The 25,533-nt window shown below is 38.1% G+C and overlaps 2 protein-coding genes across 2 annotated transcripts; one reads left to right on the top strand and one right to left on the bottom strand.

The window, feature by feature from the left end:
• Positions 1–21,807: 21,807 nt before the first annotated feature.
• LOC108201285 (uncharacterized) lies at positions 21,808–22,341 on the bottom strand. The gene has a single exon (XM_017369576.1). It carries the CDS (start codon positions 22,339–22,341, stop codon positions 21,808–21,810), a length of 534 nt encoding a protein of 177 aa, XP_017225065.1.
• A 1,272-nt stretch (positions 22,342–23,613) lies between these two features.
• Positions 23,614–25,158, top strand: LOC108200366 (probable transcription factor At3g04930). Its single transcript, XM_017368492.2, has one exon. The coding sequence runs from the start codon at positions 23,722–23,724 to the stop codon at positions 24,892–24,894; it is 1,173 nt and encodes a 390-aa protein (XP_017223981.1). The 5' UTR covers positions 23,614–23,721; the 3' UTR covers positions 24,895–25,158.
• The last annotated feature ends 375 nt before the right edge of the window (positions 25,159–25,533 follow it).

Below are 25,533 nucleotides of genomic sequence, written 5' to 3'. Positions count from 1 at the left end.
GAGAAATATCGTTAAATTCATATTAACATATGGAAGGAAAGTGTAGTTTAGATGCTACTAACCAGTATCCACTTACTTATTGAACTATTTTTTGGGTTATTTGATTTCATGTTACTAAACTATGCAGGTATTCGATGAATGTCACTATCTGGGGTGATTTGGCTTTGACTGCACAAGAGGAGAAGATCAAAGCAGGCAACACAACTAAAATCGGGATTCTAGCCAGTACCAAGCTTAAAATATTTAGGAGTAAGAACACTACTTCTTACTTCTTTTAAATAATAAGCTTTTATAATATTTTATTATAGCTTATAATATAAACATACTCATGTAACATCTTCTGACAAATTTAAATCCAGATTCTGTGCAAATCAACACAGTGCCATCATCCAAAATATATATGAATCTTGATATTGATCCTGTGATTGCGATGTGTCAGAGGTAATCAAAATTAATCATATTCATTACTTGATTGTCATGGCACATGTACTGCACAAAATACAATTTGATGTGTAATTAACTCGGACATATAATAGGCTGATTGATGAAGGATACACTCCCGGTGAGGCAAACACATATACACCTACACAGAGAGTTGTACAGCAAACTGTGGAGACAATGACATTGAAGGACCTAAGTGAAAAAATTACAGCAGAGTAGTGTGATCTCTATCAAAAAACTATAGTTATAAAATATAGTTATTGACTGATAAGTGGATTTCATATCCACTTGGAAGCCTTCGTTTTGACTTAAAACGATGAAATGGCCTCAAGCTTTTGATGTTTTTGATATGTTTTAGTGTTGTGTTGTGTAGGTTTCTTGGAAGGAGGACGAAGAGGAGATTCATAGCTTTCATTGAAAAAAAACCGGCGAAGCAATCGGATGCACGAGACGAGAGTTATGGGCAAAGAAGTGTCGGGTGCACGTTCTGCCATTGTGAGGCGCCCGCCTCACTTGTGAGGCGCCCTCCTGAGATGTGAGGCGCCCGCCTCACACTCTGGGCGGGATTTTTCACCCGTTTTGACCGTTTTTGATCCGTTTGAAGGCCCGTTCGCTGGGGAAGTTAAAGAAAGGCTTGGGGGACTAAAAACATAACCTAGAAACATTCTAAGGAGCACGTGATGGCTACGGAGAAGATCGAGATCGAATTTCATAGTTTTTACCTTTGTAATTCTTCGAAGTAGGCGTAACTTTGGATGCTTGTTTCGGATTTGCTTCTTAACTCTTATTCTAGTACTTTGAGTTTGTTTTTCCTATTCCGTACCATGTTTACTCTTATTCCCATGATGATGAGAAGTTCGATTATGAACTAATCATTATCGTGGGATTCTAGCGGATTTATATATGGATTTCAGTAGTTAAATTGCCTTAATTATTTGTGTGATGAATGTTTGATTTCTTCGTATTGGTTGTGCTTATTCGTCTTGGATGCGTAGCTAACATCTTAGATTTTTTGTTAATCTTTATTGAAGCGACAGTGGATATATTGATTTAGAACTTGCCATACGAACATAGGATTATGTATTCGATATACATGATTAGTGGTGTGATTTTACCCATCTTGCATCGCCCTATGTAATCTTGATAGATAACTTGATCTTCAACCGTTATGTTTTCAAATTCTATAGACATATAGGGTCTAAGCATAATTGGTGTCTGTTTACCTTCTATCTTAATTGTGGATGTGTAGCAGTATGGTGCACGTATAACGACAGTTAGCGTGTATCAGTTTCGTGTTATCTGATTAGTTATCAACCATCACATATCGATAAGGCATAACTCTGAATGAAGTATATAATGAAGTTAGAATCTCATGCTTTATTCTCATTAGTAATTCGATTTTAATCACTTAGTTATAATTAGACTTTAATTAGTTAATTTAGATAAAAAAAAAAACCAAATTCTTATTTGTCCAAGCATTGAATAATATCCATACATTGGTGCATAAGTGCATATTTCCGAATACATCGGTCTCTGTGGGAACGAACTGAATTTGATTCTATACTACTTGTGACCACGTACGCTTGCGTGATTTTGTGCGAACAAGTTTTTGGCGCCGCTGCCGGGGATTTGGTGTTTTATTTTAGTTTATGTGCTTGTCATCAGTGGTCGTTAAAGTTCAGTGACTTGGATTCTTTTCTCACTTTTATTTAATTTGTGTGTGTTTCAGGTACTTGAGTGACGTGTATGCGAACACGTTCTCAGGCCCGTAAAGAAGCATTGCCAAAAGCAGAAACGATAGTGAGTACTACAATGGGTGATCGACCACCAGTTGCGAATGATACTAAGGCTCTTAAGGCTTTCTCTGAGCCTAAAATTAATGATATTCAGTCGAGCATTGTCAGGCCAACGATCGAGGCCAACACTTTTGAGATCAAACCGAGCACTATTCAGATGGTTCAGAACTCAGTACAGTTTGGGGGTTCTCCGACAGAGGATCCTAATATGCATATTCGGAATTTCATTGAGATCTGCGACACGTTCAAGTTCAATGGTGTTACTGACGAGACCATCAAATTGAGGTTGTTCCCGTTTTCTCTGAGGGATAAAGCTAAGGGATGTTTGCATTCTCTTCCTGCAGGATCTATTAAGACATGTGAGGATCTGGCTCAGAAATTTCTTACTTTATGCGAAGCATGGGAACGCTACAAGGAGATGCTGCGAAAGTGCCCACATCATGGGATGCCTGATTGGATGGTGATTAATTGCTTCTATAATGGCTTGGGACCTCAATCGAGACCAATGCTAGATGCAGCATCTGGTGGCGCTCTATTGACTAAGAGCTATGAGGAGGCTTATGAGTTGATCGAGATGATGGCTGCGAATGAATATCAGAATCCTACTCAGCGTCTTCATCAGGGCAAAGTAGTAGGAATTCTAGATGTTGATGCTACTACAGCTCTAACTGCTCAGCTTAAGGCTCTTACTATGAAGGTGGATTCTTTGGCAAATCTGAGAAATCAGCAGCCACCTTCAGTTTGCGAGCTTTGTGCGGGAACACATTCCACTGATCAGTGTGCCATATCTAGTGAGTCAGCTCAGTTTGTGAGCAATTTTCAGCGGTCTCAACACCCAGCTCCTGCCACTTATCATCCCAATAATCGGAATCATCCGAATTTCAGCTGGAACAACAATCAGAACTTCATGCCACAACAACAGCAACAGTTTCAGCAGCAAGGAGCTAGACCTTTCAACCCTTATGGTTTTCAACAACAGTTTGTAGCGAAGCAGCAATTCCATCCACTTGGATTCCAGCAACAAAATCATGGGGTGGCTGGACAGTCTTCCAATGAAAGATCTGAATGGGGAAGAAATGAAATTAATGATTAAAAGCCAAGCGGTGTCAATCAAAAATTTGGAGAACCAGATTGGGCAGATTGCTAACGCGTTGATAAACAGACCACAAGGAACCCTTCCTAGTGATACCGAGGCCAATCCGGGTAAGAAAGAGATGAAGGAACAGGTACAGGCTGTCACCTTGAGGTCCGGAAAGGTTACGAAGGAAAAAGAATCAGCAACAGAGCAAAACAAGGAAGAGAGTGATCAACAGGTTGAAACACCCGAGCTCTCATCTAAGTCTGATAGTGGAAAAACTGTTGTTGAAGCTGACAAGAATAAAATCAACGAGGAAGCAAGCAAGAAATCAGCCGAGAAGTCTAGTCCGAAAGCTGATATTGGGGTCAAGCAAGTATATCCACCTCCCCCTTTTCCGAAGAGACTTCAGAAGCATAAGCTCGACAAACAATTCGCTAAATTTCTAGAGGTTTTCAAGAAATTATAAATCAACATAACTTTTTGCGGAGGCTCTAGAACAAATGTCGAGTTATGCTAAATTCATGAAAAGTATTCTATCTCGGAAACTCAAACTTGAGGAATTGGAGACTGTGGCTTTGACCGAGGAGTGTAGTGTGGTGTTGCAGCAGAAATTGCCCCCAAAGCTGAAAGATCCGGGAAGTTTCACAATCCCATGTACTATTGGGCAATTGTCATTCGACAAGTGTTTATGTGATTTGGGAGATAGCATCAATCTGATGCCCTTATCTATTTTCATGCAACTTGGTCTTCCAGAGTTGAAACCTACTAATATGTCTTTGCAACTGGCTGATCGTTCGATTACATATCCAAGAGGGATAGTTGAAGATGTGTTGGTAAAGGTGGATAAGCTAATCTTCCCTGTTGATTTTGTCATTCTCGACTTTGAGGAAGATAAGAAGATTCCCATCATCTTGGGAAGACCATTCCTTGCGACAAGGCGGACTTTGATTGATGTACAGAAGGGTGAACTCACAATGAGAGTTCAAGATCAGATGGTCACTTTCAACGTGTTCAATGCCATAAAACTTCCATCAGATGAGGAGGAATGCTTTAAAGTGGATATGCTCGAAGCTGCAGCTCATTCGGAAATTGACAACAGGCTGAAAACTAACATCTTGGAAAGGGTTCTATCAGGTGACTCAGAATTCGGAGATGAGGAGGAAGAAGAACACCTTCAATACTTAAATGCTTCTCCTTGGAGAAGAAGGATGGAACGTCCAATAGAATCTCTTGGGTTATTGGAGTTGAAGGATTCTCATGAACGGCTGAAACCATCTATTGTCGAAGCTCCTAAACTTGAGCTTAAGCAACTTCCCGAACACCTAAGGTATGCCTTTCTTGGCGAAGCTTCTACACTACCTGTGATTATTGCATCTAACCTTTCAGGTATCGAGGAAGAAAAGCTTTTGAGAATTCTTAGGGAGTTCAAATCAGCCATTGGATGGACTATTGCAGATATCAAGGGAATCAGCCCTTCTTATTGTCAACACAAAATTATGATCGAGGAGGGTAGTAAACCCACTGTTGAGCATCAGAGAAGACTCAATCCAATCATGAAAGAAGTGGTAAAGAAGGAGATTCTTAAGTGGCTTGATGCTGACATTATTTATCCAATCTCGGATAGTTCTTGGGTGAGCCCTGTTCAGTGTGTGCCTAAGAAAGGAGGCATGACCGTGGTTGCTAATGAGAAGAATGAGATCATTCCGACTCGAACAGTCACAGGTTGGAGAATATGCATGGATTATCGGAAGCTCAGTAAAACCACCAGAAAAGATCACTTCTCGTTGCCTTTCATTGATCAGATGCTTGATAGGTTGGCCGGTCATGAGTACTATTGTCTTCTTGATGGGTATTCAGGGTAAAATTAGATTTGTATCGCACCAGAGGATCAGAAGCAGACCACTTTCACGTGCCCTTTTAGCACATTTGATTTCCGTCGTCTTTCTTTTGGACTTTGTGGTGCACCAGCAACTTTTCAGGGATGCATGATGGCTATTTTCTCCGAGATGATTGGTACCAATGTTGAGGTGTTCATGGATGACTTTTCGGTATTCGGTTCTTCTTATGAGGAATGCTTGAACAACTTGAAGATGGTACTAAAAAGATGTGTGGAAACTAATCTCGTTCTTAATTGGGAAAAATGTCACTTCATGGTTCAAGAAGGCATCATTCTTGGGCATAAAGTTTCGAACAAGGTTCTTGAGGTGGATAAAGCTAAGGTGGAGACAATTGAAAATCTTTCTCCACCAATCTCAGTAAAGGGGATTTGGAGTTTTCTTGGTCACGCGGGGTTCTATCGACGGTTCATCAAGGATTTCTCTAAAATCACCAAACCCTTGTGCAACTTGTTAGAGAAGGATGTGCCCTTCAAATTTGATGAAGAGTGCTTGGCTGCGTTCAAAACTCTCAAGAAGAAATTAACCACAGCACCTGTTATTACTGCACCTGATTGGAATGAACCCTTCGAGATGATGTGTGATGCTAGTGACTATGCAGTGGGAGTTGTGCTTGGTCAGAGAAAGAATAACATCTTTCATGTGATTTACTATGCTAGTAAGACTCTCAATGGTGCTCAGCTGAATTACACTACTACGGAGAAGAAGCTGCTGGCTATTGTGTATGGATTCAAGAAATTCAAGTCTTATTTGCTGCCATTCGGTATATGGTATCGAAGAAACACTCGAAGCCTCATTTGATTCGTTGGGTTCTCTTACTTCAAGAATTCGAGTTGGAGATCAAGGATAGAAAGGGCACTGAAAATCAGGTGGCTGATCACCTCTCTCGGTTGGAAGATCAAGCGCGAGCATCCAAAGACACCACTTTGATCAACGAGTCTTTTCCTGATGAACAGCTATTTGGGGTTCAAGATGAAGAGCCATGATTTGCGGATATAGTGAACTATCTTGTGAGTAATGTTATTCCTCCCGAATTATCTTATGCTCAAAAGAAAAAGTTTCTTCATGAGGCGAAGTGGTATCGTTGGGATGAGCCATTCTTGTTTCGACAAGGTTCAGATCAAATTATCAGAAGGTGCATTCCATACAGTGAGATTGAAGGAATTTTGCAGGCTTACCACGACTCTACTTATGGAGGACAGAAGACAGCTGCTCGTATTCTGCAGGCGGGTTTCTTTTGGCCTACGCTCTTTAAGGATGCTCATCAGTTTGTGTTGAAGTGCGATCGTTGTCAAAGGGTTGGTAACATCTCTCGTAGAGACGAAATGCCCCTTAATGTACTTCTTGAGGTTGAAATCTTCGATGTATGGGGCATAGACTTCATGGGACCCTTTATCTTGTCTTGCAATAATCTCTACATTCTTCTTGCTGTGGATTACGTGTCTAAATGGGTTGAAGTCAAGGCGTTACCAACCAACACAGCTGTAGTAGTCATCAATTTCCTTCAGAAGAACATATTCACTCGCTTTGGTACCCCTCGAGTTATAATCAGTGATGAGAGATCACACTTTTGCAATCGCAAATTCACAGCGCTGATGGAACGGTTTGGTATCAATCATAGAGTTTCAACTGCTTATCATCCTCAAACAAATGGGCAAGCTGAGGTATCTAATCGTGAAATCAAGCAAATCTTAGAGAAAGTTATGAGTCCTTCGAGGAAAGATTGGGCGTTGAAGCTTGATGAGGCCGTAAGGGCCTATAGAACGGCTTATAAGACTCCATTAGGGATGTCTCCGTTTCAGTTGGTCTATGGAAAAGCATGTCATTTGCCCGCGGAGTTAGAGCACAAAGCATATTGGGCCTTAAAGAAGTTGAATTTTGATATGACAGCTGCTGGTGAGAAGCGAATGCTTCAATTAAATGAACTCGACGAGTTCAGGCTTCAGGCGTACGAGAACAAAAAACTTTACAAGGAAAAAGTCAAGAGATGGCATGATAAGAAGTTGGTGCAAAAGGAGTTCTTCATTGGCCAACAAGTTCTACTTTATAATTCTCGTCTCAGACTCTTTCCGGGAAAGTTGAAATCTAGATGGTCTGGTCCTTTCACAATTAAAACGGTGTTTCCACATAGAGCAATTAAAATATTTGAGACAACACCGGATAAAGCATTTAAAGTGAATGGTCAGAGATTGAAGCCATATTTTGGAGGAACGGTGAATCGCGAGTCGGTAAGCATCGTGCTCGCTATTGTTTGATTCTTGGAGTTTCACGTCAAGCTAATGACGTTAAACAAGCGCTTCGTGGGAGGCAACCCACGCGTTTTTCGAGTTTTTACTTATAAAAAATTAGTACTTAGAATATTTTTTTTGGGTTCATCCACACTGGTGGAATGGGGCGGCCGCGCCACACACCAGGCGTGAGCGGCGCGCCCGCGTGGTGGCCGGCGCCCCCGCGTGGCAGTGGCAGAATGCTGCTGCGTTTTATATAAAAAAAATATCTTGTTCTCCTCTCATTTTCTTATATCTCAGCAGCCTAAAAACCTTTTTCCCATCATCCTTCTACTCCTTGTCAAGCCCTAAATCACCCACATAATCCCTAAACACAAACACAATCTCTCTCATTCAAACCCACCCATTATATACATATACATACACCTATACATACACTCCTCAACCCAATTCCATATCTTTTTACCAAATCCCTAAACTCTCTCTACCACAACACATACTTTCAATTCCATGGCACCCAAGAGAGCTAGAAGATCCGAGAATAGTAGTGTACAAGCCCAATCCTCGGATTCTTCGGGAATGGGTTCTGGGGTTAACAAGTTCACATCTCCGGAGGCCCAAGCGGAATTTACTCGGCTTTTGGGAAAGCCAATTGCTAAGGAGAGGGGTTTCTTACCTTCACCGGGTGATGGGGAATTGGTACCGATGATTCAAGAAAGAGGTTGGGAATCGTTTTGTGAAGCACCGGGGGCGCTGCCGATGAGCATTGTGCGGGAATTCTATGCCAATGCTCGGGCGGATCAAAACGGGTATTCGGTTGTTCGGGGTATGACGGTGGATTACACTTTGGAGGCGATCCGCCGAATTGTTGGGGGTACGGAGATGGAGCCAACACAGGATGATTGGGTGCGTAAGTCAAGGCGTTTGATGGATTTGGATCAAATCATCCGTGAGCTGTGTTTCCCGGGCACTGAGTTGAAGACTAATCCTTCCACTAATGAGAGGTTATCTTTCCCCGCTTCCGCCATGAACAGGTATGCCCGAGCTTGGAACTTGTTTATCTTTGCTAATATTATGCCTTTTGGACATCCACACGATGTACCTGTTGCTCGTGCTATATTGTTATATGGGATTGTGGATGGTGAGTATGTGGACATTGCATATGTCATTCATCAGAACATCATTAAGTTTCTGTCCACTGGCACCAGAGGGGCCATACCTCATGCGACTATTGTGACCAAGCTATGTACTGCGGTGGGAGTTCGTTGGCCGGCAGATGAGCAGTTACAGTTGCCGAGCGCTCCCATTGATCATACTTTTATAGAGAGGTTGCCTGAGGCGGGCAGTGGCAGACCCCATCCTAGGGGGTGGGGATATTTTTTTGGGGGTCCGGGGGGAGGACGTCCTCAGTCACCTCCTCGCGGACCACCAGCTACAGCAGGGCCTTCTCGTCGGGCAGTGGAGCGTTCGGGGTTCAGTGAGTCACAGTACAGGAGGCTCGCTAGGCGGATGGATACTATGCATGATATGCATAGCAGTTTTGCTGGAGATTTGACACAGGCTTTAGGGACTGCTTTTCATGCTACGGGCGTAGACATTTGGTGGCTTGTGTTCGGTGTTGACATGGTTTATCCTCCGGCTGACTCTTCATCCGATGAGGGTGAGGAGAGTGATCGTTCCGACTCCATCTAGGTACATTCGATCCTTTTTATCACCTTCAATGGGGACATTGAAGATTTTAAGTTTGGGGGTGGTAATCTAAGGACTAGTAGTAGTGTGTGTTCATATAGGTGGTATATTGCATATAGTTAGCATATTATCTCATATTGTGTGCATATTAGTTAGTTTTTTATATATATGCTTGTGTTTAGTATGTGTTAGTAGTTCATATAGTTGCAATTGCATGAATCTTGAAGTTGTTGTCCAAGTTGATGTCCTATGATGATTTATGTGCATAATTTCCTGGCTAGTAGTCTTGATTATATATGATGCCTTGTACTTGGAAACTGCTTGTGTGAAAACTGTAATTACACTTATGCTCTAGAGATAAGACTTAGACTAACTTATTTCTTGAGTCCTTGCGTTGAGTCGGGCGTAGAGTTTGGATTATTCCCTTTTTGAACTTAGAGTTTGTAAATCTTAAGTTTAGGGGAGTTAAGGGATGAATATACCTTTCTAAAAAAAAGGAAAAAAGAAAAAAAAGAGAGAATAAAAAAAAATATCAGGTACTCTTTTGAGATCAATAGGTAGAATGCAATGTCATGTGAAAGGGATGATCCATGTACTTGTGCTGGTATTAAGTGCAAATGTATTAGAATAAGTAAATTCTTGGTGACTTTTCACAACCCTTGATTACTGGAGAATTACTTGATTAAAAAAAAGAGAAAAAAAAAAAAAGCGAAGTCGAATGGCGGACCCCCTTATGCATCATAATTTATATGTTGTAGAAGGCGTTTTATGGTGTAGTGTGATCTCTAATAATTAAATAAACTATAGTTATGAAGGAGTATTCGTTACATTTGTTTGACTTACTAGTAATTATTTAAAAATTTTGTTTGGAATTGCAAAAACATGTGTATTGTGTTGTCAAGGTTATTGGTGTTGAAGAAAATGGCTGGTGGTGCAATAGCTGTGGAGGATGTGAACCGAAGTGGAGAGACATGATGGAAAGTTTTTTTGCAACAACTGCAAACATTCAATTCATGTGGCAAAGAAAAGGTAGATGAACATGACAAAATTGGAACTTTACATCGCTGAATTTACATTGAATTTTTCTTTTTCATTTATTTGTCTTGTGCTGTCTAATTCAGGTACAGAGTTGTGATTCTTGGCGAGGACTGCATGGAGGTATAAAACTTTGTGTTGATGGACCAAGGAGTGAAGAGGATGCTTGGTGTTACCGCAACAAAAATAATTTCAGACAAGCTTAGGTCAAGTTTGTTAAATACCGATTAGTTTGGTATTTATTTTTTTCCATCGCGTTTACGTTAACTCAGCCCATAACAACCAATCGCAGAATCAATCGGCTGATGTCTTTCCTCTGGAGATTAAAGCCATAACAGGGAAAGAACTGAAGCTTAAGATTATCATTACTGAAGATAATGTCAAGGTAAATAGCAGATTGTATTTTGCTACTGATGCATGGGAGGGCGCAGCTTCTTCCTCAACAATCTGTTCCACATCAGGCACCTCTAGCACAACTACAGCCAATGGAGATGTAAGCTTCTTGTATTATCTGAACCATGCATTTAAAATTTGTTTTGGGACATTTATTGTTGAAAGTGTGTAATCGCAGATATGCTTAGGCAATGTGTGAACATATGAAATTAATAATAAATCAACTTTCCTTCCAAAACTCCGGTGTCAAAGCTTCTGAGGAAACCGACACTCCAGGAACTGCTAAATCTTCTTCCAAGAGGATTAAATTGGTAAGCTACTTATAAAAAACTGATCTTTATAATAGACTGTGTAGATGGATGTTTGTGTTTCAACTTCGAGCCGTGACATGTATAACTCATTGATTACATGAAAAATAAATTAAACAGAGTTGAAGCTCCAAGTTTGCTGTGGATGATCACTCTATGGTCAAACTGGATACGGAGGTCATCCTCAGATTCTAATTTTTTTATTTTTTATTTCCATTCGTATTTTCAAACTATTTTCGGTGGACTGTAGTTAAGGCATTTGTGTTTTTCAAGACCCTATTCAGCGATTTGGAAAATTGTTATGTTCATGATGGATGGTTTTGCATTTGGTTAATGACGTCTGCTTTTGGGTACTTTTCAAGTTTATCAACAGTGCTGTCGTACTTGCTACAAAATAAACTAATCCCACCAGTAGCAACAAATAAGCCAAGCAGAGTTCAAAATAGTTGTTCAAACAGTGATGCAATCTGCAAGTTCAGTGCGCATCACTGTGACCTGTTTAGTAGTTTTTGGTCTAAAACTTATAAACATAAATCATGCAAAATAAATTAAAATGTCACTCATTTAATTAAAGATGCACTGAGAATGTAGAAAAATATTTGGTTGTGATTAACTTAGTGATAATATGATCAGCATATTGTAGCGTTATAATGTTATTATGATTTCACTAATAATCTATTATCCAAAAATGTATTAGATATTAAAAATGCCTATGAAATGTTACTTTCTCTTCCTCAGTATAGAACTCACCTTCTTCAAAACTCCATGATTGTTATAACTTCTGATATATTGACTGTTAATTGGAATTGTGTGGCTATTATAACTAAAAATGTGTTAGTGCTTTACATTTCATATTGCTTTCCCCATTTGGTTGGGAGATTTGAGATGATGATTCTAAATTACAAATTACATATTGTTTGGTTATTTTTCTACTCTTGTTTGCTAGGTTTTTATTACAATTATAGTTAGTTGAAGCAAGTATTAGACCAGGACTTTATTTGGTAATCTAACTTGGACTGCATAAAAATTAAACTCAACTGCTGCCTTGCTCAAGTCTCTCAAACTCTACCACCTATTGTCCTGGTATTAGTGAAAATAAACCTGCTCATCAGTTTACACAATACGACTTTCAAGAATTATGTTGTAAGATGCTCCCAGGGTGTACAACAAATCTTTAGATGGTATAGTTATCCAAGATCCATATGCCAGCTGTATGGTATGATATGATCTGCTCAAGTGCTTTAGATTTCAAACTTCCAAGAAATTATCAAAGTTCTAAGAATTGAGAGGTGCATTCCAAGTTCGAGTGCATATAATTGAAAGTCTCTACTGCGTTAATTGGTCATGGTGATTATCTTCAGATGTGGACCTATTCAAAAAATACAGTTAAGTGTCACAAGCCTCTGTTCAGGATCATTTGCTTCTTGCATTTATATACACCCACTGGACCTGTGGCTGCAAAAGACACTGTTGTCTGCCTTGGCCATAGAATAAAAGCCTAATGCTCCAACTGTGCCCGAACCATCTGGCACTGAGTTTGTTCTAATGTTAGTATTTTATTTTGGTTTTTCCAAAAATTATTGAATGTTTCAGATTATTACAATTATAATATTCATGTTCAATGCTTTGCGGTTTGTTCATTCATCCTGTTTGTTTGGTTCTAATGACATTTAATATTTAAGAACTATCTATTTGCAAAAATGATTTGCTGTTTTAATTAGCAAAACTAGATATGCAGGTTCATTGCATGTCTGCGGGTTATAAGATCAAGTGTAACCAGTTTCTATTTCTTTCATGTGCAGCTTTAAACATGATTTATTCTTATAACCTTTTATTTCGCTTTTACTACTTCTGCCAGAAGGAGAATTATTATTTGTTTCATTTGTCTTGGTGCTGATCCTCCAATGTCCAGGAAGTGATTTCGCGTGCACTTCATTAACCTCAGCTTTTGTCCACAGCTGCTTTTTTGTACAATGCATACATAATGAGAGTTGTTTTCACTAATAACAGTTCACTGATTTCCTCTGGCCAAACTTGTGACGGACCCACAATAAATAACTAACTAAAGCATGCATAATACGATAAACAATTAAACTACAGAATTATAAAATATTAAACTACAAGTCTAAATCCACAATCTCGGAATCACCAGGAATGAGTATGAACAACATCTAAAGTTATTACAAACCAAAATAATTTTTAAGTCATTACTACAAGTTTTAATCCCCAAAAGTTTCAAAAGATAAAAATTAGGGAACTACGAGTTCCCGACCTGCTCCATCATACGGCGATAGGCAATGCCCGATCCTGAGGTGGTCTTACAGGCGGTCTGCTTGAAACGAGCCATTCTCGGGTTTCACTGAAGGGTTATAATAAACAACACAATATATGAGCAAAAAGCTCAGCAAGTGAAAACAATCTATAACTGTTCACAATATAAAGTATAAACAAGTGCAATAGCAACAATGGATATCACAAGGTATAATCTCAAGTAATGGAACAAAGTGGGGTATCAATTTTATTGGAATTGGAAACACACAGCTATATGAGCATTGAGGGGTGATCAGCCCACACCAAGCTCCGAACCACATAAAGTGATTCAACCAGGGAGGATCCTCGGCACACATTGGCCATAAACAGACATCAGGCTCCCCGCTACTGATGCTGCAATTAATTGACTGGCGCCTCAGTCTTAAATAAAAATATTATCCAATTCCTTTTAAGGTCTTTTCAATTCAATTCAATTTCAAAAGGGGTCTTGATCAAAGACAAGTCATTAAGCAAGGGTGTTTTCAAAATATAAGTGATCTTTCTAAAATAGGAAATGTTATTAAGATCTGGGTTCCAAAAGAGATAATTCAATTTAATGTGGGGTATCAAGTTCTCAATATGAATTAAGGGACTATTGGAGTATATTCATGTGGGTGTAAGGTGATATCATATGAAAAGGTCAATTCAAGTATTAAGGGTATTATTGAACTCCAAAGTTTGATCATAGGGTGATGATAAGGTGATTCAGTTCTAAATAAGCAATAATCATACATTCACAGGGTATACAATTATCAAGCAAGTATAAAGGAGAGTTTCACTTGCCTGGACTAAGCTTACTGAACACTTGTACTGATGCTTCTAGGGGTTCCTTGCCTGGCCTCCTACTTGCACCTATAATTAATAGTATCATCGTCATCACAATGCTAACTACCCTTTCGTGTATAAATAAATAAATATATATATATATATATACATATACATATATAAATATATACACTTAGGCTTAAACAAAAAGTCACATATTTGTCAAGTAATGCACATAACAAGTAAAGCATGGCATTTTATTACTTAGTTAATATCACCTAATAAATCTCTAGTTATCCCCTAAGTCACTTAAGCAATTAATCAAGTAACACATAAGGTCTAAGACCAACACTTCCTAATTACACTCTACTGACCTCAACTTAACTAAATAAGAGTAAGGCACGCTTGTGCCCCACCTCACATGTCTCACAAATGAAGTGCATCCTAATTGGCTTAATAGTATGTTCACCTTGGCAACACTTGTGTGCCTTGGTAAAAATGATGCATCTATACTAAGTGCATTGACCTAAACTGACTTGCACTATCTTATATGACTTAAAAATAACTCATGGACTCAATATGAGGTCAAGACCTCACATATGACACACTCAAATGCAATGCATTCTAAGTTGGTTCTAAAATGTGACTCTCCAGGTAACACTTGTGTATTTTAGTGGAAATAAGGCATCCCCACCTAAGGCATTCACTCTAAATTAATTCTACAGGTTGATATGATCCTAAAATAACATTTTGAGGTGGTGTGACTCAAAGGCCTTACTTGTAAGGACCTTTAAAAACTAATGCATTCTAGTTGTTATTCTGCTTAGGCAGTTTGGCACCTCATGGAGGTCCTTGGCAAAAACAGATGTTTTCACCTTGTGCCTTGGTGAAATTTTGACTCCTCTGGATACCTAAGACCTAAATCTAAGTTGTGCAATTGGTTTGACACTAAGGCCTTGCTCAGGCCTCTCTAGGCCTCCATGCCAAGTTGGCACAGAATAGCCAATCTAGCAAAGTGCACTGCCCTATTTTAACTAACTTGCAACCTACTTAAATAACTCAATTAACCATTTTACTGACTTGTTATGCTTCCTAAGACTTCATTAAACTTATATAAAGCAAGGCCCCATGAAGGCATCACCAATGACATGGCTTTAACCATTCAAAAATGCAAATGACTACAAGGTGCCCTGTTCTGGGGTGTACCCTGAAATGTGTGTGTGCATCTATCTAGATCAATGTTTTTATGACTTCTAAGGCTACTGGAGACTTGTACATACTATGTCCCAACTCCAGGAGACTCAGACCTATGAGGGCCTAAGCATGACACATCCAATTCCCTAGTTTTCTATAGTGCAAAAAATCTGTCATAGTGTGTGTCTCCTTCCACCTTAACTCCCTCCAAAACACCATAAACCAATCAACCAAGCCACAAATCCTAATCTACAATATACATATACCTACTGACTATCTTCACAAAGCAAGATACCACAAAATTTGGCCACTTATAAGCATAAAACCGAGGCAAATATGGAGCAAAAACAGAGCAGATTTTTATATAGCAATCTTGAGCAAATTTTCGAATATAACATCATGGTATATACACAATAGCTACTGATTATCATTATATACTATCACGCATGTTATAAACTAGCAATTTTTCACAAGAATCATGGCATGCATTGATCACAAACCAAGTTAAAAATTCCAAATCATCACATATAGCATCCATTTGAAATTCATGGCATATGGTCACTAGTTTCACATACTTATTATACGAATCATAACATGAAAGTTCTAAAACTTTATAAAACACATTGTAAGGGATCAAAACCTCTTGAAACCATAAGCATAACATCATTTCATCTCAAAAATCAATCACCAAAAATCCATTCCATTCGGCTCCCTTAAAGGTCATGGCCGAATGTGATGAAACAAGAGTATGTCTTGGTCAATTAGAGGCATAAACCTCACCAAGAACATCTCAAGCTCATCTTTAGGAATTCCCAAAATGGAGACCCTAAGCTCACAAGAACTAAGGCCCCATTTCGGCTCCATAGCAACATGCAAGCAACAACTAACCTTAGTTATGGAAGATACAAGCTTGAATTTGAAAGACTTGACTTGACCAAGCTTGAAAAGATGAAGAAATGAAAGAAAATGGTGGGGAGAGGAAGTGAGAGATTCAACCGAGAGAGATGAGGGAGAGAAGAGAGGAGAGTGGAGAGGGTTTCGGTGAGTGTGGGTGTGGGAAATGAGAGGAATAGTTTATTTTTTAGTAGCTTGACTTGACCAAAAGGTGTGAGTGGATTTGAGAGATTACAAAACTAACCTTTTGGCAAGTATTGGTGGAAATGCATGCAAGGGCTTATGGGTAATTTGGTGGTCAAGTATAGTGATTATACGATCTTACCCTTGGTCATAGTACTAGCCAAAAATGCATGTGAGGACACTCTAGTAATTTGGTAAATATTAAAATTTTGATTAAAAAGAAAAAGTTTTAATAAATAAAGTACTAATCCATAAATCATGAAATTAATATCACAAATAATATGGAATTTTAGAAGTTTAATAAAATAGTTTTCAAAAATTTTGGACAAGGAATGGATTTAAAAAGAATATGTACAAGTAGAGCTCTAATATTCAGATCACGCAAAAATATAATAGCACGAATATAATTACACGTAAAATCACGAGAGAAATATATATCCAATCGCTTTTTATAAGTTAAAATCTATCGGATACTCGCAATATATCAAATATCACGAAATCATTTAAATCTCTATTATTATTAAATCGGGTAGCAACAACGATCACATTTATTATTATTAAGTCAAAAGCGTCGCAACTAGTAATATTATCAAATCGCGTAGCGAAATTTATTCGCCAAAAATCATACAAGTACATTCTAACTATAATCGGAAGTCACATAACGAAAAATAAATTGATTCCACATAATTTGGCAATTAAGACACGAAAATTCATATATCACCAAAACGGAATATTGTAATATATATAAGTCAAATATTACAGGCGTTACAAAACTTCATCAAAAAAAACCTATAATCTGAGTCCCGCAAGAGAGTGGCATTGTTACTTTCATAGTCATCCACTTCACCCATCTTTCGAAAGATTCTCATGTAGACCGTCTGCTCTTTCGAAAGATTAACCAAGACAACATCTCCTTCACTGACAGCAAATGTGTTGAAAAGCTCGGACAAACCAAATACTTTCTTGCAGTTTTTGTAGTATGAAAATTTAAATTCTCTCTTTCCACAAAAGACAGTAATCACTCTAAAAAGCTTCGTACTAAAGAGATTGCATGCCATGACTGGTGGAACCTGTACTATATTTGTATTAGAGATGCAACCAAAAAATAGTTAAAGTGGTGTCTCTGTGATTTACCATGATTCATGATTGGGAGAAACAAACAGAAACTGTGACAACTTCATGACGGCAAGATCAATTAGTTTACCTCTATGCAGGTATAGGAAAAAATCTTCTATTTTCATAACAGCATCTACATTTCGTTACAAATTATGCAAGCAAAGAGAACATGTATGAAAATTATCTCTATAAGCATTAGCCAAAGAGCTAATAAAACACCTAATTGTAGAACAATGTAACCATCTTTGTCTAATATTTATTGTTGTCCTCAACAAAATGGATTTATCAAAATTAGTGCTTCACTTGGATTTTATATATTGTAGAGTTGCAGCATTGATGTGAAAATTGGACATTAAATGAATTAAATATCACTCAAAGATTAATAGTAGGTTGTGGCTCAAAGAATGTGATTTGTAGCACAATGAACATTCTTCCGTAATTTAATCCGTGTTTGTCACAATTAAGAACATTACAATCAATTATTTGTTGTAACATACTTGCTATAAAAGAACAACCAGAGAGCTACTAAATTTAACAGAAGGAGAGTAAGAAGTTGAGCATAGAATGGAAGCTCGGGGTGGTTTGTTCATTCACTGATGCTAGCTATTTATAGCAAAAGAAAGCATAAGAGCATTAAATGCATTGTAACATTTCTACTCCTAAATATAGCATTACTATAGCTTTACTATTTTAACTTTGAATGCATGCACTCATCTGACAGTCAATTATAACACTACCCTTTGATTGTCATGATAGTGCGGATCATAGATTGCCTCGTTAAAACCTTGTCAAAGAAAAACCCAGTGGGTTAAAAACTTTGACAAAGGAAAAAGAGTACAATCTCCCCTTGAAAGAAAACATCAATCACTGAAATTTTGCTGTAGCATATCCTTGAGTCGACGCATTCCAATGTTATGTCGCAGCTTTGCAAATGTTGAATTCGGTAATGATTTTGTGAATAAGTCTGCAAGGTTGTCACATGATTGAATTTGTTGTACATCAATTTCACCATTCTTTTTAAGCTCGTGAGTATAGAAAAATTTTGGTTAAATGTGCTTTGTCCTGTCTCCTTTGATATATCCCTCTTTGAGTTGATCAATGCATGCAGTGTTATCCTCAAACATTATAGTAGGATTTCTCGTGATGTCCTCTAATCCACACAATTCTTGAATATTCTTGATAATAGATCGCAACAAAACACATTCTCTACTGGCTTCATGAATTGCAATTAGTTCTGAGTGATTTGTTGAAGTCGCCACTGTAGTTTACTTTGTGGATTTCCAGGACTGTACCGCAATATGTGAATACATATCCAGTTTGTGATTTGCCAAAATGAGGATCTGAGAGATATCCAGCGTCTACATATCTAATCAACTGAGATGTCGAGTTTTCCGGAAAGAATAACCCAAAATCAATTGTTCCACGAAGATAACGAGATATATGCTTGATCCCATTCGAATGTCTGGCATCGGAACAGCTAAATCTAGCAAATAAATTCATAGCAAAGGCAATATCCGACCTTGTATTATTTGCAAGATACATAAGTGCATCAATGGCTCCAAGATATGGGATTTCAGGACCAAGAACCTCTTCATCATCTTCTCGTGGTCGAAATGGATCTTTATCTAGTTTTAAAGATCTAACCACCATTGGAGTAGTCAACGGATGAGATTTATCCATGTAAAATATGTTCAAAACCTTTTTGTATATGTAGATTGGTGGAGGAAAATTCCTGACGACATGTGCTCGACTTATATACCAAAACAATACTTTGTCTTCCCAAGATCTTTCATTTCAAACTCTTTCTTTAAATATATGACAGCTTCATCAACCTCTGTAGCTGGTCCTGCAAGATTTAAATCATCCACATATACAGCAATAATCACAAAGCCAGATTGTGATTTTTTAATAAAAACACATGGACAAATTTGATTACTAATATATTCATTCTTTTGTAAATAACGACTAAGTCTGTTATACCACATACGACCAGATTGTTTCAATCCATACAATGATCGTTGAAGTTTAATGGAGTATATATGACGAGATTTCTTGAAATCATCCATTTTTAATCCTTCTGGGATTTTCATAAAAAATCTCACTATCAAGTGATCTATATAGGTATGCAGTAACAAAGTCCATAAGACGTGTTTCCAAATTTTCTTTAGATGCCATACCTAATATAAAACAAAAAGTAATTCCATCCACTACTGGCGAGTATGTCTCGTGATAATCAATGCCAGGCCTTTGAGAAAACCCTTGTGCTATAAGTCGGACTTTATATCTCATAATTTCATTCTTTTCATTTCGTTTTCTTATGAATACCTATTTATTCCCAACAAGGTTCACACCGATTGGTGTTTGGACAACAGGTCCAAATACTTCTCTTTTACGCAATGAATTTAATTTTGTTTGAATTGCGTCTTTCTATTTTAGCCAGTCTTTTCTTCGATGACATTCATCCACACTTTGTGGTTCAGGATCAGAATTTATGTCGACATCCAACGCCGCAGAATACACAAATACATTATCGATTATGGCTTTACTTCGCTCCCATAATTTCATATCATGCACATAATTTATTGAAATTTCATGATTGTTTAATCCCGAATCTTCAGGGACGGGAATCTCTTCAGGAGACAATACCACTTCAGGGGTATTTGCTTCTTCTGGAGCATGTGCCACTTCAGGGGCAATTTTCTTTTTTCTTTTTCTTGGTGCGACATCCTTTGCACCGACCGGTCTACCACGCTTCAGGCGTGGCTTTGATTCTATAACCAATTCATTTGTATTTAATTTTTGAATTGGTATATCTATTCTAGCTGGAGTGTTTACCGCAGGTATATGAGATTTTATTACATTTCTAGAATCGCTAAATGCATCAGGCATTTGGTTTGTGATATTTTGCTTATGGATAATTCTTTTAACTCCAAGCTCGCATTGACCGGTACGTGGATCTAGAAATTGTAATCCTGATGCATTCCATGTTATGTCAGGATTAACTTTATTCACATGTTTATCTCCCCCTAAGGGAGGAAACAAAGACTCGTCAAAATGACAATCCACATATCGTGTAGTAAATAAGTCTCCAGTTAGTGGTTCAAGATATCTAATTATTGATGTCGAATCAAAACCAACGTAGATACCTATTCTTCTTTGAGCTCCCATCTTCGATTTTTGTGGTGGAGCAATAGGTACATATACAGCACTTCCGAAGATCTTGAAGTGAGAAATATTAGGAATTTGACCAAGTACCAGTTGTAGTGGAGAATGTTGGTTATAGGCAGTTGGTCTAATCCTAATAAGATTAGTAGCATGAAGTATTGCATGACCCCAAATAGATGTAGGTAATTTGGCTTTCAATAACAACGGTCTTGCAATAAGTTGAAGTCTTTTGATAAAGGACTCGGCTAACCCATTTTGTGTATGTACATGTGGAACTGGGTGTTCAACTGAAATTCCTACAAACATACAATAGTCGACAAAAGTTGTAGATGTGAATTCACCGGCATTGTCTAAACGAATTGACATAATACAATGATCAGGAAATTGAGCTCGTAATTTGATTATCTGGGCAAGTAATTTTGCAAAAGCATCATTACGAGTTGAGAGGAGAGAAACATGAGACCATTTAGTTGAGGCATCGATTAATACCATGAAGTACCTAAATGAACCAGATGATGGGTGGATGGGTCCACATATGTCGCCTTGGATCCTTTCTAGAAAGCTTGGACTTTCAAAGCTTAACTTTAGTAGGAGATGGCTGAGTAATCAGTTTTCCTAAAGAACATGCTGAACATGGAAGGTCATTTTTGGAAAGAACTTTAAGATCTCTAAGAGGATGTCCAGTAGAATTCTCTATAATACGACGCATCATAAAGACTCCAGGATGACCTAATTTTTCATGCCAAAGGGTAAGTGATTTTGGATCTATGAGTTTGGAAGCAATGACATTGTGTGACTCAATGGTTCTGATTTTCATCATATATAATCCTGAGGAAAGTGAGTGAAATTTTTCTAAGATTTTCTTGTTGCTAGAATTAGCAGAAGTAATAAGAAGATATTCTGTACCGGCCTCAGAATTGGTTTCGATGTGAAAATTGTTAAATTTGATATCCTTAAAACTAAGAAGATTTCTAGTGGACTTAATAGAAAATAATGTATTTAGAATATGTATGTATGTTCCATTAGGTAAGACGAAACTAGCTTTTCCAAAACCTTCGATTATATTAGATTCGCTAGAAATCGTCCAACTTGAGCTTCTGTTTTGGTTATATGGGTAAACTATTTTCGATTCTGTAGAATCGTATGAGTTGTACCACAATCAGCAATGCATATCTTCAGAATCCATTCTGTATATAATTAAGAAACATAATTTATAAGAACATAACACATTACATAGTTCAAATAAAGCACACATTACACACTAGTAATTATAGTAATTCGGACCATTAATGCTCATTCCTCTGGTTGCTAATGAAACTAATCCTCAGCCTCCCATACGGGAGTTTCATTATTAGGGCCATTAACGCTTATTCCTCCGGTTGCTATTATGAGGGAATCATCTAAGTTATTGGCGAAATTGGTTTCCACCATTTTTCCTTTCGATCTTTTAGATGACTGAGATAAATCAACAAGATGTTTTGGGATATAACAATTACGTGACCAATGCCCTTCCACTCCACATTTGTGACATAAATTGTCAGTTTTCCCTCCTTGTGGTGTCTTTCTTTTGCTCTGTGTTTCAGGTTGCCACTTTTGGTGACCAGAGCTATTATAAGGACGAAAATGCCCACGACCACGGCCTCGTCCACGGTAGCGACTATGGCCACGTCCACCTCTATGCCCTTTTCCACGTACATTCTGCTGGAATGTCATGTTATTTACTTCTGGTAAAGGGGCAGATCCCGTTGGACGGGATTGATGATTCTTAATCACCAATTCATGATTTTGCTCGGCAACAAGGAGGGTTGAAAGGAGATCCCCAAACATGGTAAACTTGCGCTCCCTGTACATCTCGGCTAAGTTGATATTATTGGGATGAAGAGTAGATAATGTTTTGTCGATCTTTCTTTTCTCAGTAACAATAATATATTTAAGTGGAAAATCCTGCATAAGTTAGTTAGGGCACAAAAGTTATTATCCGATAGGCAGGCAATTTAAAAATTAAGGTTCCCACTATATTTCGGCATTACCCAAAATTAAATGGTACCATAAATAGGCGGTGCTCCGGCCATATGTAGTTAAAATATTAGTAGAGGGTGTAACCACATCTAATTCAGTCATATATATAAATTATTTGTAGAGGGTATAACCACGTCTACTTATATATATATGTACATTTAAATAAAATTATACCTTCTCAGTTCCGGCAGGGCTCGTGCCTGATAACGTGTTGTAATATACTAGCTATAAAAGAACAACCAGAGAGCTACTAAATTTAACAGAAGGAGAGTAAGAAGCTGAGCATAGAAAAGAAGCTCTAGGTGGTTTGTTTATTCATTGATGCTAGCTATTTATAGCAAAAGAAAGCACAAGAGCATTAAATGCATTGTAACATTTCTACTCCTAAATATAGCCTTACTATAGCTTTACTATTTTAACTTTGAATGCATGCAATCATCTGACAATCAATTATAACATTATTTAGATTTTAAATATCAAGCGTTACTCGTGTGAGGCATGAGCAAGATTGCTAGTAAAGTTAAAAGCGAAGAAATATGAAGTTTAGAGTTATAGTTGGAGATGCCTTTAGATATGCTTAACTTCGGGAATAATTTTAAGATAAAATATTGTATCTCCATCTCACTCAATTTGATTTTATATAATCATTTTTGGGTTATTTTTTGTGTTATTTTTTGTGTTATTTGACACCTTTTTCAAGATAAGAGCAACTCCAATGCAATGCTATACTTAGTTCTATTGCTATATTATAGCATCAAAAGTAAAAAAACTCAACTCCAAAGAGGTGCTATATTTGGATGCATCCATGCATAGATGCATCCTTGGTTCTATATTTGAAACCAAGGATGGATCCATCCATGTTGCCACATCATCAATAACTAGAAATTGGAGTGCAAGTTTTATTTTAGCACAAAAAAACACTTTTTGGAGCAAGTTTGAAACTAGTTATAGAACTTAGCATTGGAGTGCAAGTTTTATTTTAGTATCAAAAAACACTTTTTGATGCTATATTATAGCAATATCAATAAATATATAGCATCTAGCATTGGACTTGCTCTAGTACAAAACGTATTCTATAACTATAATTTTAAGCTCAACTTTTTAATCCAATACACACGGGTACAGAAAACATATATACACTTTCCATATAGCACGCAAACCAAAGCAAACCGAAAGTCTTAACAAACTCGATCTAACCCTAACCCCCACCCGATGTCATCTCCGCCACCGCCGATGCTAATTTACGGCGCCGACGAAGAGGAACCCGACGAAGAATACGACGACGTGGACGATCAAAACGACGCCGTCGACGACGAGGATGTGGACGTGGACGACGATTCCATCTCCTCCGCCGATCCTCCCCCGCCTTCCGCCGTGACGATCGCCGTCGCCGGAGTGCTAACAACACCGGAACCCAAACAGACGGCCGATTCGTTGGCGTTGACGGTCAACGCAGAGAGAAAGCCGTTGCCTTTACCGTTAGAAGAGTCGAGAAAGCTGTTTCAGAGACTATGGACCGATGAAGATGAGATAGAGTTGTTACAGGGCTTTCTTGATTACACGCTTCAGAGAGGTGGTCATAGTCACAATTCTCATCACGATACGACTGCGTTTTATGATTTGATTAAGTGCAAGTTACAGCTCGATTTTAATAAGAATCAGTTGGTTGAGAAGTTGAGGCGCTTGAAGAAGAAGTACCGTAATGTTTTGAGTAAGATTAATTCCGGAAAGGAGTATGTTTTTAAGACTAGTCATGATCAGGTTACTTTCGACATATCTAAGAAGATTTGGGGGAATGTTGGCACCGTTCATCGTGAATTGGATGAGGATGAGGGGAATGGGAATTTGCATAATCTGAATCTGCCGTTGATGAATGATGATAATAATATGAATGTGGATGGGAATGGTGATTGTAGCGGCAGTAAGGCTGTCAAGTCGAGGAAAAGGTCGAGGGCCAATGTCAAAATTGAGGAGAAGCAGATTGATCATACACCAGTATTGGCACAGCCACAGCCACAGCCGCAGCCGCAGCCGCAGAGCGTGGTGGTGCCTCCACAGGCTGTGGTCACTAACTCTCTGATGGGGTCTATTCCCAATTTGATTGAGGAGACGGTGAGGAGTTGTCTGTCCCCGTTATTTAAGGAACTTCTTAGTAATGCAATGTCAGGGCCGCGAGCTGGTGGGATGATCAATTCCACCATGACGAATTCTATGATAGCGCCATTGGGTATTGGTGGTGCACCAATGAATTTCGCAGGTGGAGATATGGATGACAAGTGGAGGAAGCAACAGATTTTGGAACTAGAGGTTTACTCAAAAAGGTTGGAACTGATACAGGATCAGATCAAATCACAGTTGGAGGAACTAAAGTCGATGGGTAACTGAGGGACTACTAATTTGTAGTATGTTTCTGTTTCTTTTTTCTTGTTTTTTTCCTTAATTTAGTGGTCCTTGATTAATGGTTAATACATTAGATGTGGGTAATTTGGAGTTCTTAGTTTTAATACTTGCTAAATTTAACATTGTTTGTTCAATAATGGGTTGTTTGCCTGGGATGGCTTGTTTAAACTTCGTAACTGATGTGAATATTGCTGATGGAATTAATCGCTGAAGAAGAAACTTGTGAGAGCTCTATCTCTTCTTGCTTCATTCTAGTTGTTTGCACATGTGTTTATGGTACAGATATTGTTGTTTGTTCCGAACTTGAAATCAGTCTCGTTATATTGTGTTGTCCTGAAGTTATATTGAAGCCTGTATTATCATCTGCTCTGTCATGTACCAGTATATAAACTTCTGTTAGTTTTATAGTATCATGTAAGATAGTTATCACAGCATTAGGGTACTACATGTTTCTAGTCAAATATTTGGATGCTGGGCTAGGGTGGTTTTTGATTAGTTGATACTTGATAGTGTGACAGGAGGTTCGTTTTAGCAATATAAGAAATCTATTCAGATCCTTATAATGGTATTATACTTGAATATACAGAACCAAAGAATTGTTTAATTCAAAAATGTATGCATGAC

This window comes from Daucus carota, chromosome 9 (genome assembly GCF_001625215.2).
Source record: "Daucus carota subsp. sativus chromosome 9, DH1 v3.0, whole genome shotgun sequence".
NCBI lineage: Eukaryota > Viridiplantae > Streptophyta > Magnoliopsida > Apiales > Apiaceae > Daucus > Daucus carota.
This window is presented reverse-complemented; position numbering and strand designations above follow the sequence as displayed.

Coding starts and splice junctions, on each gene's coding strand:
- LOC108201285 (XM_017369576.1), bottom strand. CDS start 22,341: ATGTACAGGGAGCGCAAGTTTACCATGTTTGGGGATCTCCTTTCAACC.
- LOC108200366 (XM_017368492.2), top strand. CDS start 23,722: ATGTCATCTCCGCCACCGCCGATGCTAATTTACGGCGCCGACGAAGAG.